Here is a 19,455-nt window from a genome sequence, read left to right as displayed (position 1 = left end):
ACTGATGTTCTCATTATGATTTTCTGTTTCACAAATGGGTGAATTTTCAAACATGTAAGCCCCTCACACACACCAAAAAAACAAACAAACAAACAAAAAAAACAAAAAACAAATCATAAACAAAAAAAGGATAACAAAAGAGGAGGGGTGAGTGAGACTTTATAATGACTAACCACAAACATGTCACAAAAAAAGGAGATAAAAATAAGTAAATAAATATGTTTATGAGAGGAAAGGGGGGATCACCAACATCAATCAATATGGTTCATTCTGTGAGAGTCATGAATATGCACCCCAAATTAGAAAAGCTTTGGATGAAAGATTTTCAAGATCAAGTCTAAAACTGAAAATTTGACCTGATGGTGGTGCTGCAGGAAAGGTCATAACATCACGAAAACCAATAGGGTTCATACTCTTGTGGTTATTAATGTTGTCAGTAAATTTGAGAAGATTTGGATGAAAACTTTTCAAGATAAATTAATTCTAAATTTGTTTGGCCTGATGGTGGCGCTGGAGGACAGGTCAAGGTTTCATTACCAAGGGGTTATTTATGTATTCAACAAATAAAGAAAGTGCCTGACACAAAAACTTGGTCAACAATTTTCTGTAAATAATTTTGTGGAGGCAAATATCCCTGGGGTCAGATTGACCCCAAGGGTAAAATGTGTTAGTAATATTTGAGGATAATAGGAGGGTTAAATAATATCCATTGAGTAAAATAAAGATATTGAAAAAATCTTGTCAAGTGGGAACAAACTGTTAAGCACAAAAGACAAAAAAAGCATCACTAAATGACAGAGGGGTGGGTACTTTACAACAGCTCACCTGAAAAAAATCCACCCGGAGGATTGATCTTGTTGTTGTAAAGTAGCCGTCTGCCACCTCGTGACTGTTCTTTAACTTCAAAGTAAAGTCTTTGACATCAAACAATATTAAAATGGACTTTGAGGGAAAGGTGTATTCAAAAGACTTAAGAATAACCATATTTGTTACATTCTTTAAACTGTTAAGAGCTTCGAAAACTATCCATCCATCCATCCATTGTCTTCCGCTTATCTGAGGCCGGGTCGTGGGGAGAGCAGTCTGAGCAGGGACACCCAGACTTCCCTCTCCCTGGACACTTCCTCAAGGTGTTCCGGAGGGACCCCAAGGCGTTCCCAGGCCAGCCGAGTGACACTGTCACTCCAGCGTGTCCTGGGTCTTCGCCGGGGCCTCTTCCCAGTGGGGCATGCCTGGAACACCTCCCCAGGGAGGTGCCCAGGAGGCATCTGATATAGATGCCCGAGCCACCTCAGCTGACTCCTCTCGACGTGGAGGAGCAGCGGCTCTAATCCGAGTTCCTCACGGGTGACAGAGCTCCTCACCCTATCTCTAAGCGAGCGCCCCGCCACCCTGCGGAGGAAACTCATTCCGCTTGTATCAATCAATCTTGCATTCCATCCTCCCCTCACTCGTAAACAAGACCTCAAGATACTTGAACTCCCCCACTTGAGGCAGGGACTCTCCTCTGACCCGGAGGGAGCAAGACACCTTTTTCCGGTCGAGAACCATGGCCCCGGACTTGGAGGTGCTGATTCTCATCTCAGCCGTTTCACACTCTGCTGCAAACCACCCCAGTACAAGCTGAAGGTCCTGGTTCGAAGGTGCCAACAGGACAACATCATCTGCAAAAAGCAGAGATGAAATCCTGTGGTCCCCAAAACGGGCTCCCTCCGGCTCCTGGCTGTGCCTAGAAATTCTGTCCATAAAATGAATGAACAGAACCGGTGACAAAGGGCAGCCCTGCCGAAGTCCAACATGCACCGGGAACAGGTCTGACTTACTGCTGGCAATGCGAACCAAGCTCCTGCTTCGGTCATACAGAGACCGTAGCAGAGGGCGCCGAACTCCATATTCCTGAAGCACCTCCCACAGAATGCCACAAGGGACACGGTCAAATGCCTTCCCCAAGTCCACAAAACACATGTGGGCTGGTTGGGCAAACTCCCATGAACCCTCAAGCACCCTGTGGAGGGTATAGAGCTGGTCCAGTGTTCCACGACCAGGACAAAAACCGCATTGTTCCTCCTGGATCTGAGGTTCGACTATCGGCCGAATTCTCCTCTCCAGTACCCTGGAATAGACTTTACTACGGAGGCTGAGGAGTGTAGTTGGAGCACACACTCTGGTCCCCCTTCTTAAATAGAGGGACCACCACCCCAGTCTGCCAGTCCCGAGGCACTGTCCCCAACTGCCACGCGACGTTGCAGAGGCGTGTCAACCAAGACAGCCCTACAACATCCAAAGACTTGAGGTACTCAGGGCGGATCTCATCCACCCCCGGTGCCTTGTCACTGAGGAGCTTCCGAACTACCTCAGTGACTTCAGCTTGTGTGATGAATGAGTCAACCTCTGGTCAGCCTCTGCTTCCTCTATGGAAGGTGTGTCAGTGAGATTGAGGAGATCCTTGAAGTATTCCTTCCACCGTCCGACAGTATCCCCAGTTGAAGTCAACAGCTCCCCACCACCACTGTAAACAGTGTTGGCAGGGTACTGCTTCCTCCTTCTGAGGCGCCGGACGGTTTGCCAGAATCTCTTCGAGGCCGACCGGTAGTCCTCCTCCATGGCCTCCCCGAACTTTTCCCATACCCGAGTTTTTGCTTCCGCAACCACCCAGGCCCCAGCGTGCTTGGCCTGCCGGTACCCGTTGGCTGCCTCAGGAGTCCCACGAGCCAACCAAGCTCGATAAGACTCCATCTTCAGCCTGACGGTATCCCTTACTTCCGGTGTCCACCACCAGGTTCGGGGATTGTCGCCGCGACAGGCACCGGAGACCTTATGGCCACAGCTCCGAATGGCCGCGTCAACAATGGAGGCAGAGAACATGGTCCATTCGGACTCAATGTCTCCAGCCTCCCTCGGGATCTGGTCAAAGCTCTCCCGGAGGTGAGAGTTGAAGACCCCTCTGACAGATGGTTCCACCATATGTTCCCAACAGACCCTCACAGTATGTTTGGGCCTGCCAAGTCTGTCCAGCTTCCTCCCCTGCCAGCGGATCCAACTCAACACCAGGTGGTGATCAGTTGACAGCTCAGCCCCTCTCTTGACCTGAGTGTCCAAGACACACGGCTGGAAGTCAGTTGACACGACCACAAAGTCGATCATTGACCTCCGACCTAGGGTGTCCCCGTGCCATGTGCACTGGTGGACACCCTTATGCTTGAACATGGTATTCGTTTTGGACAAACTGTGACTAGCACAGAAGTCCAATAACAGAACACCACTCGGGTTCAGATCGGGGGGGCCGTTCCTCCCAGTCACGCCCCTCCAGGTAACACTGTCACCACCCACATGATCGTTGAAGTCCCCCAGCAAAACGATGAGTCCCCAGTCGGAGCACTTTCCAGCACCCTTCCCAAGGTCACCAAGAAGTCCGGGTACTTTGCACTGCCGTTCGGCCCATAGGCCGAAACAACAGTGAGGCACCTGAAGGTGCAGGGTGGCGACCCTCTCGTTTACCAGGGAAAACTCCAACACATGGCTGATGAGCTGGGGGGCTATAAGCAAGCCCACACCGCCCCGACTGTGCGTGGAGGTGAGCCCTACTATCTCTAGCCAGTACTGCTCAACCTCCCACACTAGCTCAGGCTCCTTCCCCCCCAGCGATGTGACATTCCATGTCCCCACTGTGAGATTCCATGTCCTGGGATTGGGTCTTCGGGGCACCCGCCCACGACTGCCACCCAAACCATATTGCTTCGGCCTCTTCTGAACCCTCCCGCAGGTGATGGGCCTACAGGAAGGCGGGCCCACGTCACTCCTTTGAGCTGGGCCTGGCCGGGTCCCGTGGGCAAAGGGTGGGGCCCCGGTAACACCAATCTGGCCGACGTAAGCATCCCTAATGTTGAATTGTTCAGGAGGAGCTTTGGAACCGCTCTTAGTCTGACCGATCACCTAGGACCTGTTTGCCTTGGGAGACCCTACCAGGGGGAACAAGCCCCCGACAACATAGCTCCTAAGATCATTCAGGTTCTCAAACCCCTCCACCACGATAAGGTGGCGGTTCAAGGAGGGGCTTTGAAGACTAATATCTGAATAAAAAACAGTTGAGTTAGTTTATGCCCTGAGTTTGAGAGTTCTAAAATCTGTCTTTTGTTTATCATTTCAAATTCTTTTTTAAAGGGATAGTTCACCCAAAACTGAAAATTCAGTCATTATCTACTCACCATCATGCTGACTGAGGGTCAGGTAAAGTTTTATAGTCCTCAAAACACTGTTTCAAAGCAACAACAGCATTACAGAATCCCCCAAATGGTGAATAGTGACCAGTTTTCAAACAAAAAACTATTTGTGTGGTAAAATCCAAGTCTGCAAAAGCCCCCACATGCCAAGGTGACTAGAAACTGTTATTTACACCATGTTTTCAGTCTGAATCTTCACTGTAGATCCTTAGTTTGGAGCCATGTTCACATGCAACTGGGTGTATGTGGTGTGATGGTGTGCAAATGGAATTCTGGGCTTTTAGTGGCCCTTTGCCATACACAGATGGCTCAGCTCAGTTTTGCTCAGCCTGTCAGCCCAGAATGGCAAGGGTTTGCATTTCCATTACAACCGGGCTACTCGCTTGAAGGCGTGTCTTTTAAGTGAAGATAAACAGAAAAACCTTTCATATATTCCTGTTTACCTAAATCCTTCACAATAAAACTCCCCTATTGTTTTGTTATTTACACATTTATTATGAAGCAGCACAGACAGAAAATGTTTTCATTTCATCAGCAGTAACTTAACACAACTCCAGATACCTAAAAGTTCAAACAGCGACACAGGAGAGAAGCTACATTTCAATACATAAGGATTCTGTTAAAAGCTCCAAAAGTACTGAGAGCTGAACATAAAGAGATTTTAAGAAATGTCTTCATGTCCCTGCATACACATGAGCTGAGTATCACAACACTTGCTTGTTCGAGGGAGAGAAAGGAAGCTTGTCACAGGTTGGCCCTTGCTGGCAAGATGTCACCACAGCCTATCTGGAGGCAGGTCAGGCTCACTTTTTCCCCACTCCAGAGTAGGTCTATCTCGGGCGTGGCTTGAACCAGCATGGCATGTTGAAAGTGATAATGGAAATGCTATTTGTTGTGGTACGTTTTTGCTCAGCCCAGGGAAAAGCACAAGTGGGAAAGGCTCATAGGAGACTTGGATTAGATAGACTTGGATTTTTTTTTTTTTTTTTGAAAACTGGTCACCATTCTCTTACATTATTTGGGAAATTTTTCTACAACACTGTTTTCCTGTGAAAATCCAGCACTGTTTTGTGGACTAACAAAATAAACCTGACCCTCAATCAGCATGAGGGTGACTAGATAATAGCTGTATTTTTTTTTTTTTTTTTGGGGGGGGGTGAACTATGCCTTTAAGAAGATCGGGACGTCCACATTCTCTCGAGAGAGGGCTGCTCTTTGAGTCACAGTGTCCACTGTCTTTGAGAACACTCTTTATCTTGCCACACTTGCTGCTAGCACAGGAAGATGATGATTGGAGAGCTTGGACAAATGTGGTTCAGATGCTCATTTTCTTTGCACCATTTCAGTGAATTTGTGTAAGCATTCTCAAAGGTAAGAGATTTTATATTCAAATAGATTTATTTGGCATCAAGCCTGCATTCTCAATTTCTTACAAGCATAGCTTTCCATATAGGGACACATTATTTGATTGCTCTGATTAATACATAAATTCCTTGATATTAGAGCTTTTTCTCTCTCCCCGGCCCTTTTCTAAAAATGAGTGCTATATGAACAAACCCATTAGTGCTGTTGTTATTTTGCCATCAGGCGATTGCATGATTAAAATGATTAAATCTTCACCCCCTGGCAATTTTAAAAGCACTCTCAGTTCATTTCAAGTGGCTTGTCTTAACATGGCTATTACTATTAATCTGCTTTCCTACCTATTTCTGTATTGTGTAGTACGGAAGGTTTCAATCTGTCCCATGAAATGAAGTGCAGTTTCTATGACTCCTTGCCTCGACCCATGATTGCTTTCTTTGTGTTTCTCTCTGGTCTCAGCAGGATTATGTAACATTTGGGTCCAAAAAGTGCCACCAAGAGGCCAAAACTGGAAGCCAGGATGGCAAAAACCTCCACTGCATCTGCATATTTACCTGGTGAGCTGATATAAGCAGGGACAAAGGCCACCCACACAGCACAGAAGATCAGCATGCTGAAAGTGATGAGTTTGGCCTCATTGAAACTATCTGGAAGATTCCTTGATATAAATGCAATCAGAAAACTGAGGATAGCCAGTAAGCCAATATAACCAAGTAACACTGCAAAACCAACTGTTGACCCAACTACACACTCATAAACTATTTTATCATTGTAGTATTTAGTGTTTTTATGAGGAACTGGTGAGGCAGATACAATCCAGGCAGTGCAGATTGCTGCCTGGATGGAAGTAAGAACAATAACTGTTCCTCTCTGCTGCATAACACCAAACCATTTCAGACTGTCTCCACCTCCTGGCTTGGAGGCCTTGAACACAGCCAGAACAACTATGGTTTTCACCAGGATGCATGAGATGCAAAGCACAAAGCTGATCCCAAATGCTGCATGTCTCAGCTGGCATGTCCACAGTCTGGGACGACCAATAAACAGCAGTGAACACAGGAAACATAATTTTAGTGACAACAATAGCTGAAAACTCAGCTCTGAATTGTTGGCGCGTACTATAGGTGTTCTGCGATGATAGATGAAGATGGTCAGCACAACAGCACAGATACATGTGCCCAACAATGAGGCAGCTGTCAAACAGATACCCAGAGGTTCATTGTAGGAGAGGAACTCTGTTTTCTTAGGAACACAGTGGTCATGCTGGGGACTGGGCCAGAAGTCCTCTGGACAACTGGTGCACTCCATGGAGTCTGTGAGAAGGGGGAGAGTTTTGAATATTGTATGCACCAAGTGTTATGTTTAAAATTGAATACTAACCAGTCTCATTGCTGATCTTTCCCTCAGAACAAGGGATGCAGTCAAAACAGCACACAGGTTCCCCTTTCTTTCTGGCCATGCGGGTACCTGGAGGACAGCTCTCACTGCACACTGACCGGGGTGGCTATAGGGAGAAAATTAATTATCTCTTATTCTACATCACTTGACACTGCCATAATGAGTTGTCAATGAACCACACATTAGGTGTGTGAAATATAAGGAGCAACCTTTTTTGATTCAAAGTTCCAGACGATTTTGTCTTCATCAATTGTGAGTTCTTCACCATTGATGGCTGACCTCTTAACCTCACCCAGATACTGAAGTTTAGTTCCATCAGGGAGCCACAGCCAGTTCATGATATCATATATTGGTAAGGGATCACCATTCTCATCAAATGACACTTCATCACCAAATGGTGTGGTGAAGTTGACCTTTTCCAAGTAATACAAAAGCTATAAATATCAGGGAGGGGGAAAAGATTTACACATGACTCATATGAACATTGTGGTTACTAGCACTTAATACAAAATTGCATTCTACACTTATCAGCATATGAAGACATCAACCTATCTCTGACATGATAATACAATCAACAGCCATTCCTCAGCAGTAGGGAAAATTGTTTCAGCTATGTGCTTGGCATTTTACAACAAGTAATCTTAAGGTTTAGTATTTAATTATATACAGTAATGCTCTGCAAGAAATATTAAAGAATATAATTTTGTCCTAAACAGGTGAAGGGTAAATTGATATCACACCTGCCATGGCTCAAATCCTCTCAAACTGCCACAGCCGTGCCCACTGAAAGGCCCTCTCCCTGGCTCACACTGCAGCATTTCATCAAGGGCATATGCCAGAGCATACACAGCCTTGTACACATTATACTCTGGCCTGAGGTTTGAAATGTCCAAAAATTCAGTCTCTACATTCTCTAGATCTTCCTGTCCAGTGCATAATGCTCCCCCAGTGTCTACACTTCCAGGAGGCGTTGCAAATTTACACTGAAATGTGTATTCCCAAAACTGGTTCATCTGAAACATATTCAAAACAGTGTTATAAAAAATGACAATCATTCTTGCAATTACCAGATTAAATTGCACTGTGAAACTCTCACCAAGCTATTTCCATAGCTGTTGTTGTGGTGTAGTTCAGGACGTATTTGGAGGAAAAATTTCCTGAGCCCAGGAATTTCTCCTCGACGGATGGCGATGCCCAGTGTGCCAGCCAGGTATGGCATGAAGTGGGGAGTCTGGAGCACAGTAGCTGCTGTCCAGGCTTCACTGGCCATCCACTGCAGGCCTGTCACATTCTGCCTCACCACCTGTGTATTATAGCAAATATATAAATTCATACATATAAATTAAAAAATATGTTTACTTGACTGTCTTGTCTTACTCATACATATACAGGTGTAATCCTGTTTTATGAGCAAATTGATGCATATATCATTACTGAGTGTTATCTGCCTGAATAAATGTCACTCCGAAAACCTGCTTACAGGGTCTTAAATAAATAAAATGTATGACTTATTCAATTAAATATATTTTTACATGTGAATATGTTATTGAAACCTAAATCTTTCAGTTTGACAAATTACCAGCATTTGACTTAATACCATTAAGATGTACAACTATATTAAGTTATAATTAAGTTTAATTTCAAACCCAACCTCTTCCATGAGGTTGATCATATTACTCTCATGTGCAAACACCATGACCACACGAGCCATGGATTTCTTCATCACATCCACAATCCTTCTTAGTTTTATTTTGTCCTTGCCCCAGGGCAACACCTCTATGTAGGCCAGACAGCCTCCACCAGACTCGGTCAGGTCAGACTGGAAGGATCGGGCAGCGTGGAGTCCATAGTCATCATCACTGATCAGTAGACCTGCCCAAGTCCAGCCAAAATGTCTGAGAATCTGAATCATAGCACGCACCTAATATAAGAAAAAAAATACGGGATTAATGCATGGGCAGAAATGATCTTTCAGTGGAAAATCTGCCAAAGAGGATCAACAATGTACCCTGCTCAATTATTGTCTTTCAGCTTTGTTACCTGAAACCAAACCACATAATCACAAAGGGAATATATTTATCATTGTGGTGAAGAGACTTTCTGAGGAATGTTTAACTGCACATTCTTTCGTTTATACATTTTCATTTTGCTGATAGATGCTCACCTGGAAAGCATCACTTGGTATCGTCCTAAAGAAGGATGGAAACTTTTGCCGATCACTCAAACAGGAACATGTGGCAAAATAACTCACCTGTGAAAAACAGACTGTACAACCTAAAAACATTCAAAACCTTTACTGTTTCTGTCAGCTTTAATGTTTAAGCTTAATTACTCCATGTTTACAACTGACATTAAATTGAAATTAATTAAATTATCCCTAAGAATTGTTATATGGCAAAGTGGGAAACTTACCATAGGTACTCTGTACAAACTCACGACACTAGAGATGGCAATAGAACGTATAGAAGAAGAATCACCCACAATCCCTAGCACTGGAGGGGTTCCTACACAGGTCTCATCTACTATAAACTGCTGCTCTTGACCACTGACCAAGGACAATGCTGCACGGAATCCAATCCCTAGGTTTGCGCAATTATCATAAAGACTGTATCCCAGAGTCACATTAGGTAGCAGGTTAGAGTTTCTGTTGATCTCATCAATAGCAAAGGCCATGGTCTGAGCCCTCCTGAAACCTAGAACATCAAAACTAACACAAGAAATACCAATATTACCACTTACCATTGAAAAGATCAACACAGTAGCTATGCCAACATGTACATATTGCACAACTACAGATTTAACAATTAATAGTCAGTTGAAAAGACAACAATTATTATAATGCTTAAAACTAATTACAAAATTGCACAAATATATATGTTCAAACTGACATAAATTCCTATAATGCTTTTCTTATTTCCTTTTTTTTCTGATGGACTCACCCATGGCAGATAGGCTGCTGTGGCTCTGAGGTAAAAGACAGGTCAGGAAAAACAGAAAAGAAGTGGACCTGAAACAGCCCACCTAGAACCACATCTCCATCCTTGTGCATCCCATTTAGATGAAACTGTCCCTGTAACTGGCAGGAGGAGGAATAAAGAAGGGAGGACAAAACAGAAGAAAAGTGAGAATACAACAATATGAAATACACGAGCAAGAGTACACTGATCTTCAAAAATGCCCACATGACTTTCCTCCTGTTTACTCCTTTTCAGAGCCCCGTTTCATTGCTATGTCAACAATATTTATTGACGAGCAGTCTTATTTAATCTTTAACACCACCCACTAGGGCATAAGCAAAAGTCTGGGCAGGGCTTTTTGCCTGGTGCCGTCAGTTACTTACTGCTCCTCTCTAAAAATTCCAAAATGAAGTTGTCAGAAACCCAGAAACACAATGAAAGATCAAGAAATTCAAACATAGCAATCTGAATTAGCAAAAGAATCAGTAATGGTCATTCCAGCAAGCAATCACTGGAAAAGTTCAGAAAAATCAAACTAATATTAAGGAAACACATACCCCCCACCCGCCCCCACCCCCAGATGAGTTCCGGGTGAACATGTTAGCAATCAGAGAATAAATTATATTTATTTATTATTATATATTATAATAAATTTCAAAAGCAGGTGCACATGACGGTAGATTTATCAGGAGGTAATAAAGAGAAAAGATTTTCAAGGGAGGAGACAGATCTGGTTTGAGAAGAGAAAGTGCAAGAGTGTGCAATATGCTAAGATTTCAGGGCGCCTCCAAAGCAGCTTCATGTGTGAAGTCAAGTCATTTTACATGAACACTTACAAAAATTATTACAATAAATGAACCGCACATGTCATGCAGATATGTACCTGGTTATGCTTTACACTGAACCACCTTTTGATTACATTATAATAAAAAAATAAATTTCATTTTATTTTTTAATTCATTATTACCATCATCATTATTATGCAGCTCCACTTGCGGTGGAGTGGAGTGGAGGAGAAGGGTTAGGAGTAGTCGAAAGAGATGGTGCAGTTGAGAGGAGAGGCGAGGGAAGTTGCATCTCAAGCCAGGTGAACACCCACTTGAGCCTGATAGAGGTGCAGCTTCTCGGCCACCTCATCTTGTCTTTGTCCTCATCCTCGCCTCCTACTCCCATCATCGCTCCTCTGTCCCATTAACACTTAGAACCAGAAAGTGTCTCCAAAATTTTATAACCTGCGCCCAAAAATATGCAGCCAGCATCAGTCTCTGACAGAAGTACACATATCTTTTTCTCCCCTGGTCGGGCCAGTTTTGTGGTCAGATACAATATCTCACAAAAGTGAGTACACCCCTCACATTTCTGCAAATATTTAATTATATCTTTTCATGGGACAACACTGAAGAAATGACACTTTGATACAATGTAAAGTAGTCAGTGTACTGCTTGTATAACAGTGCAAATTTACTGTCCCCTCAAAATAACTCAACACACAGCCATAAATGTCTAAACCGCTGGCAACAAAAGTGAGTACACCCCTAGGTGAAAATGTCCAAATTGGGCCCAATAAGCCATTTTCTCTCCCCAGTGTCATGTGACTTGTTAATGTTACAAGGTCTCAGGTGTAAATGGGGAGCAGGTGTGTTAAATTTGGTGTTATCGCTCTCACATTCTCTCATACTGGTCACTGGAAGTTCAACATGGCACCTGATGACAAAGAACTCTCTGAGGATCTGAAAAAAAGAATTGTTACTCTACATAAAGACGGCCTAGGCTATAAGAAGATTGCCAACAGCCTGAAACTGAGCTGCAGCACGATGGCCAAGACCATACAGTGGTTTAATAGGACAGGTTCCATTCAGAACAGTCTGGGGCAAGCACATGACACACACACACATGCAGGCTATTAAATATGATACTTATACTTTATTGCAGATAAACAATATGTTCAAAAGACACTTTATTGTGTGATGTGTGTGTGCTTCACCAAAACGTGCCAACTGCTGTCTTGTGCAAACAGACTGATTGGGCCACAGACTTCATTAAGGTTTTGGCCAGTTTTGACTTCAGTGCACTGAGCACAAGATAGTGAATGCGCCTGGCTACGCCTTCGTTTTATCTTCCATGGCTACACAAAAATGGCACCTGTGCTTGTGTAAAATAGCCAAGCCACCTGTCATCGCTTTGTACCGGGTGCAAGATAGGGCCCTTTAACTTGAATGTAGATCAATGAGAAAACTCAAAAGCCCTAGAGTTTTTAAATTCCATTGTCTCTTTTGATTTTATTCAACATGTCAAGACACCAACACACGGACATGACCACACTCTTGACTTAGTCTTATCAAAGGGTATTGGCATTGAACATTTTTGTGGTCTGTTTGAAGCCCCCATTTCTGTTATGAACCACACATTTCCTAGATAAGGTTCTAGAGAAGGTAGTGTTATAGCAATAAACACCATTCTAAGAAGGACCTTCCATCCTGGTGATATGACATTAGTGTTGTCTTTTCCTGATTTTAAAGGCTGTATTAAAGTAAAATAATGTAATTTTCATAACTGATCAGACTGTTCTAGCTGTTTATATTGTTTAATTTTGCCCACTTAGTCAATATAGTAAACATGGTGCACGCTCTTGACTCTCACTCCTTGGACCAGAAGATCTGTTTTCTTGCTTTACAAATCTTTTCTCTTTGTTTCCTCCTGGTAAATTTGCCACCATTCTGCCACAGATTGCACTCCTGGTGCACCTGTTTCTTAAAGATGATGACAGCTAACTTTCTGATTGGTTTATTGTATGTTCGGGCACTTGGGCACACCTGATACGTGTACCCTGCTTTGTGATGATGGTGCAAGGGGCGAGGCAAGATGGCAAAGGTGATTTTGGATACACCTTAAATAAATTAAACCCATTACGCCTTGCGCTTTCCACTTACACTTTAGATCAGCTTAAGATATGGCCTTAAGTCATTCATAGTATTATTTACACAGTTAATTCTTTATTTGTTTTTTGTCCTTGAAGTCCTAGTGACTGTGAAATCATAAATGAACCTACAAAAACAGCATTAATCATGTAACACTAATTTTTTATAGAGATTTTTATTTTCTTTAAGTTTCATCTGACAATGATCAGTGTTGAATGCAAATCACAAATGGAATTAGAACTTACTTTAAGTGCAAATTTTGTGATTTTGATGTGCCTCGACCCATGATTGCTTTCTTTGTGTTTCTCTCTGGTCTCAGCAGGATTATGTAACATTTGGGTCCAAACAGTGCCACCAAGAGGCCAAAACTGGAAGCCAGGATGGCAAAGACCTCCACTGCATCTGCATATTTGCCTGGTGAGTTGACATAAGCAGGGACAAAGGCCACCCACACAGCACAGAAGATCAGCATGCTGAAAGTGATGAATTTGGCTTCATTGAAGTTGTCTGGAAGATTTCTTGCCAAGAATGCTAAGAGGAAGCTAAGGATAGCCAGTAATCCAATGTAACCCAGTAACACTGCAAAACCAACTGTGGACCCAACTGCACATTCATAAACTATTTTGTCATTGTGGTATTGAGTATTTTTATGAGGCTCTGGTGAAGCAGAGACAATCCAAGCAGTGCAGATTGCTGCCTGAATGCAAGTAAGTGCTAAAACTGTTCCTCTTTGCTGCATCGCACCAAACCACTTGAGATTGGCTCCACCTCCTGGCTTGGAGGCCTTGAACACAGCCAGAACCACCATGGTTTTCACCAGAATACATGAGACAGAAAGTACAAAGCTGATCCCAAATGCTGCATGTCTCAGCTGGCATGTCCACAGCCTGGGACGACCGATAAACAGCAGTGAACACAAGAAACATAACTTTAGTGACACCAAAAGCAGGAAACTTAATTCTGAATTGTTGGCACGGACCATGGGTGTACGGCGATGATAGGTGAAGATGCCCAGAACAACAGCACAGATAAAAGTGCCCAGTAATGAGGTGGATGTCAAACAGATACCCAGAGGCTCATTGTAGGAGAGGAACTCTGTTTTCTTAGGAACACACTGATCACGTTGGGGGCTGGGCCAGAAGTCCTCTGGACAACTGATGCACTCCATGGAATCTGACAAAAAGGTGGAGATAGTGGAGTACTTGATGTAAGATCCATGAAATAAAATAAAGATACTGAAAAATGAACACCCACCAGTCTTATTGCTGATCTTTCCCTCAGAACAAGGGATGCAGTCAAAACAGCACACAGGTTCCCCTTTCTTTCTAGCCATGCGGGTACCTGGAGGACAGCTCTCACTGCACACTGACCGGGGTGGCTATAGGGAGAAAAATGAATTTGTTATTCTATACTTTGCTCTGATCCACAGTGCATAATGGGAGAGGTGTCTGAAAAAAGTATGTATAACCTTGTTTAATTCAAAGTTCCAGAAGATTTTGTCTTCATCAATTGTGAGTTCTTCTCCTTTGAAGGCCGACCTCTTAACCTCACCCACATTCTGAAGTTTAGTTCTTCCATCAATTAATGGCAGCCAGTTCATGATATCATATATTGGTAAGGCATCACCATTCTCATCAAATGATACTTGATCACCAAATGGTGTGGTGAAATCGACCTCTTGCAAATAATGTAAAAGCTACAAAAAACAAAAAGAAAAGAGGAAAAAAAGAAAGAAAAAACATAAGGAGTGTGACAGATTAATCTTTAACACTGTCTAATTGGTTTTATAGAATTAGTTAGTCATCATTTTTACAAAACATATTGGAAATGTGTTTTATGCTGTTACTAGTATTTAATATTTTGAAGGAAGATAATAAAACTAATAGCCAGCACCCAATGTCATTACAAAGTATCAAAGTATCTTACAAAATTGTTCCAAATATTCTATACCCACAAAAAGCTCCATACAATAAATACCTCAAGGCGAAGCAGCTGTTTTCAAAACATAAACAGGTGGAGTGTAAACTAATATCACACCTGCCATGGCTCCAGTCCTTTCAAATTGCCACAGCTGTGCCCACTGAAAGGTCCTCTCCCTGGCTCACACTGCAGCATGTCATCAAGTGCATATGCCAGAGCATACACAGCTTTGTACACATTATACTCTGGCCTGAGGTTTGAAAGATCTAAAAACTCAGTCTCCACATTTTCAATATCTTCCTGTCCAGTGCATAATGTTCCCCCAGGTTCCACCCAACCTGCTGGATCAAATTTACACCGAAATGTGTATTCCCAAAACTGTCTCACCTGAAATACAGTAAAAAAAAAAAAAAAGTCAGCATTAACAGAAATGAAAAAATATTTTTGCAGTTTGAGATCAAATTGTTGTTAAACTACCATGCTATTTCCATAGTCATTGCCATTTTGGTTAGGACGTATTTCTAAAAGAAATTCCCTGAGCCCAGGAATTTCTCCTCGGCGGATGGCGATGCCCAGTGTGCCGCTCAGATAAGGCATGAGGCGGGGTGTCTGGAGCACTGTAGCTGTTGTCAAGGCTTCACTTGCTATCCACTGCAGGCCAGTCACATTCTGCCTCATGACCTGTGTATAGCATTTTATAAATATACAGTCATTTCACACCTCTGTTGAAAAAATACATTGTACCTGCAGCTGCAGTTTTTTGTCACAGAAGCACAGAAAAAAGTGTTTATTAAGTAGGTGCTCAGTTTAGCATAGGAACTGCTTAGTATAATGTATCAATAAGTAAAAAAAAAAGTAAAGTGAGATAAGTAAACACAGCTGTCTTTTAATGCATAGTACGTGGTTTGGACTTTCTCCAAAATACATAACTCAAGCTTATAACAAGCTTCTGTCTGTTGTAAGCTTACCTTTAAAACAGAATCAATTTAATCACTTTATTTTCATAATATAATTATTCCTTTCATTTCTTCTAGAGTGGTCCTTTCAGTCATTCACACTGATGGAAAGTCATATTTTTTTGTTATATACACAGGTAAGACTGTCAAACAAACTGAACAATTTGACCTCTGGAACTACAATTCTTTTTGTTAATAAGAAAGACTGAAAAGCCTGACAATGATGATAATTGACAAAGTTTTGGTATGCAAGTGTAGACAAACAAATAAAAAAAGCAAATTACATAATTTATCATGTTTCATAAAAATCATGGATTTCTCAATTATATGACATTTTGAATCCAACCTCTTCCATTAGTTGAAGCATGTGGATTTCATGTGCAAACACCATGACCACACGAGCTGTTGATGTCTTTATCAAATGTACAATCCTCCTGAGTTCACTTGGGTCACTGTCCCAGGGTAAAACCTCTAAGTACGCCAGACAACCTGCACCAAACCGAACCAGGTCTGACTGGAATGACTGGGCAACATGGAGTCCATAGTCATCATCACTGACCAGCAGGCCTACCCAAGTCCAGCCAAAGTGTTTTAAAATCTGTATCATAGCACGCACCTAAGTGGACATGTAAGCATTACAGAATTAGTACACAGACTGTTCTCTTAAAGTGATACATACAACTTATTTCAATAAGTGTAACTTCTAAAGATTGTGTTATTTATAGAAGTTTTACAATTGGGTCACATTTAATTAATCCCTCTTAATATCAGACAGAGTTTCACCTGAAATGCATCACTTGGGATTGTTCTAAAGAAGGACGGAAACCGCTGTCGATCACTCAGGCAGGAACATGTGGCAAAATAACTCACCTATGAAGAAATATACATGCACACCATTTACTAATTTCATGCAAGACCCAGTCAAAATATTTTCAAATTTCACAATTTATCACTTTTAAGTATGAAGATTCAAATATAGTACATTAAATATACAACAATACAAACAAAAAACAGGAAACATACCATGGGAATTTTGTATAAACCTAGAACATTGGAGGCGGCAATAGAAAATGTTGAATAGTGGTCACCAACAATCCCCAGGACTGGAGGGGTCCCTAAACAGTTCTCCTGAAGCATAAACTGCTCTTCTCGGCCACTTGCCAGTGATAAGGCACCACTGAATCCAACAACAAGTGCACCACAGTTATCATAAAGACTGTATCCCAGAGTCACATTAGGTAGCAGATTAGAGTTCTTGTTGATCTCATCGATAGCAAAGGCCATGCTCATAGCATGCCTGAACCCTAGAATATCAAAGCTAACACACAAAATATCACTTTTAACAACTGAAAAGTAAAATGGCATTGTGTAAACTGGGTAAATATACATATGTAAATAAGAAATTACACAGTTGCAATGTTATTTAAAACTGTCATGAAAAGTTATGTACATGTTCCATAACCATTTAATGACGTTTTCTTCCCTGCCATGAATATTCGTCACAGACAGAATTTTCTGCACACAGCCATGCTTTTTGCTCTGTGTGTTAAACTTACCCGTTGCAGATGGGCTGTGCTGGCTCTGAGGTAAATGTTCGCTCAGGGAAGACAGAGGTGTAGTGGACCTCAAACAGCCCACCGAGAACCACATCACCAGGCTTGTGCATTTCATTAAGGTGAAATTTTCTCCGTAATTTACAAGATGAAGGGAAAGAGAAAGAGGCAGAGCATAAAGAGGAGAAAAAGAAAAAGAACGAGATAAGGTAGACACACAAGAGGAAATATGAGGCAAGAAAATCTCCCATAACTGCGCTCCTCCCTTTGCACCTGTTTCTCTTCCTCATACAAGGTTACTTAATTTTATATAGAGGGCTAGGTCATCCCTACTGCAAGCTTTCCGTCACTGTTTTCACCTCCCCTATAAGGAGAGGGGCACTGGGACTCCCAGAGCCCCTCCCAGACTGGGAGCATATCATATAAAATAATAATATAAAATGCTTTGCCATATCAGCAAGTTTTTGGCAATTCTAAGCCACGAAACATATATTCTTTTTCTATTTGATAAATTTGGGAAATGACTGGGGATTACAATCAGCTACATAACACTGATTAGGAGTCTATTGGTTTAATCCTATTTTGTCAGACTTTTCCTTTCTCTGTTTTTTAAAAAAATCTCTTGGGATAATACATCTCATTCCTGTCGTATGTACTATATGTACTGTTTGTGTACCACAATAGTTTGACCGTGCCTTTTTAGAATGTTTAAGGTGTTGATCATACAGTACTTAACCATGCCGTAGCCAAGAATAGTATTCTTCTGACACCAAAGTAATTTTTGTAAATATGACACTATATTATCATTAGCATGTAACAAAACTACTTCACTAACACGTATACTATGCAGGATTTTTCACTTGATGTTTGTAAGAACACAGTTCAAAGATGGCCCCCTCTTCCCTGGCTTAACCCAGCGGTCGCCACGTGAGCTAGGAACTGATTGAAGAGAGGAAGCAGTGTTGACAAGAACAAAGTGAATGAGAGAAGTAAAATGTTATTTTCTGATTAATTCACTGAGATTATTGTATGTGTGTGTGGCTCAGCACTGCCCTTGCTCAAACAAGCACTACAGACCCGCAGCTCTTTATACATCCAATGATACATGTGTGCTACTATTGGCTGGGGGCTATACAAACTGCCAAAACACAGCAAAGCAATAAGAAAATAGATTTTACTCTTACTTCAGGGAAAGGATCTTATTCAAAACTAAAGCAGTCCTTTGTGAGGAACCTGGCAGCAACAGATACACAGAGTGGATTAATTTCATCTTCGAATTTTAGCCAGCTGGAAAATGAGGCAAAAATCTCAGTCTACGATCTTGCAAAAAGGAGATTAATGTGATTCACATGATTCATGTTTCACATAACATTTCTTTGTTTCTTTTGAATTCATTCTTTACAGAAAAGTTTACTTGCTGAAGCTGAAAATCAAGTTACTTGTTTGTAATATATTGACCACTTCAAGGAGAGATCACAACTGAATGAATGCAGATTATACACTGGTTTAGACCAGTGTTTCCAAACCTGGGGTCAGGGCCCCTCTTAGAGAGGCGCCAGAAATCACAGGGGGTGTCCAAGACTTTGTCTGCTCTGAGCTCCTAAAAATCAAATTTGCACATGTTAACTAAAATCACAATTTCAGGATTTGTACACCGTTTCCAAAGTCAGATTCAAGCACTTTTTAAGAATTTTTAAGGTGCATCTTCACGCTTTTCCAGCACCTCATAGCTGTGGGTAATGACATGCAAAACGATTATTTCACCTCTTCATCACATTAAATCAGATGTTATTGTGCTATTTTCGACCAAAATTATGTTTTGTGATAGACTATTACAGATGAGTAACAAAGTAAAGGAAAACAAAGTTTCATGTTTCAAAATATGTCAACTGTCTGTAAGTAGATCTGGCTTCCTATTAGGGCTGCAAATTGTGTGCATTTTCCAAAAAAGATTAATTAAGAAGATGGAATACGTGTTTTTTTTTCCTCTTTTTTTTATTTTAAGTTGAATTTTCCTTATCTGATGGATGGCTTCGCCAGACAAAATGATGTCAAATGAGGCACAATTGATGCCATTTCAAGATTCATAGTACATTAATACATGTTTAATTGTTATTTTTTTATTTGACAGTTAATCAATTGATGTTTAATCATTAACTTCCTGTACAATC

At 41.8% G+C, this 19,455-nt stretch overlaps 2 protein-coding genes across 3 annotated transcripts; both read right to left on the bottom strand.

Annotated features, from left to right (window-relative positions):
- Positions 1 to 5,984: 5,984 nt before the first annotated feature.
- On the bottom strand, positions 5,985 to 10,029 carry LOC146328877 (extracellular calcium-sensing receptor-like). Of its 2 annotated transcripts, none has more exons than XM_084716542.1 (9): positions 9,920 to 10,029; positions 9,393 to 9,687; positions 9,145 to 9,231; positions 8,632 to 8,901; positions 8,071 to 8,283; positions 7,721 to 7,993; positions 7,190 to 7,414; positions 6,963 to 7,086; positions 5,985 to 6,895 (listed from the first exon to the last, which is right to left on the bottom strand). In XM_084716542.1, the coding sequence occupies exons 1-9, from the start codon at positions 10,027 to 10,029 to the stop codon at positions 5,985 to 5,987; spliced, it is 2,508 nt and encodes an 835-aa protein (XP_084572668.1). The 2 variants fall into 2 exon arrangements, with proteins under 2 accessions (XP_084572668.1, XP_084572671.1); XM_084716545.1 differs by having other exon boundaries at positions 8,077 to 8,283.
- A 3,067-nt stretch (positions 10,030 to 13,096) lies between these two features.
- LOC146328876 (extracellular calcium-sensing receptor-like) lies at positions 13,097 to 17,582 on the bottom strand. The gene is made up of 9 exons (XM_084716702.1): positions 17,288 to 17,582; positions 16,755 to 17,049; positions 16,515 to 16,601; positions 16,078 to 16,347; positions 15,253 to 15,456; positions 14,893 to 15,162; positions 14,324 to 14,551; positions 14,110 to 14,233; positions 13,097 to 14,028 (listed from the first exon to the last, which is right to left on the bottom strand). Exons 1-9 carry the CDS (start codon positions 17,572 to 17,574, stop codon positions 13,097 to 13,099), a joined length of 2,697 nt encoding a protein of 898 aa, XP_084572828.1. The 5' UTR covers positions 17,575 to 17,582.
- Between the last annotated feature and the right edge of the window lie 1,873 nt (positions 17,583 to 19,455).

This window comes from Lutjanus erythropterus, chromosome 4, assembly GCF_056507025.1.
Source record: "Lutjanus erythropterus isolate fLutEry1 chromosome 4, fLutEry1.hap2, whole genome shotgun sequence".
Taxonomy (NCBI): domain Eukaryota; kingdom Metazoa; phylum Chordata; class Actinopteri; order Lutjaniformes; family Lutjanidae; genus Lutjanus; species Lutjanus erythropterus.
Note: the sequence above shows the minus strand (reverse complement) of the source record. Positions and strands in the feature narration are given on the sequence as shown.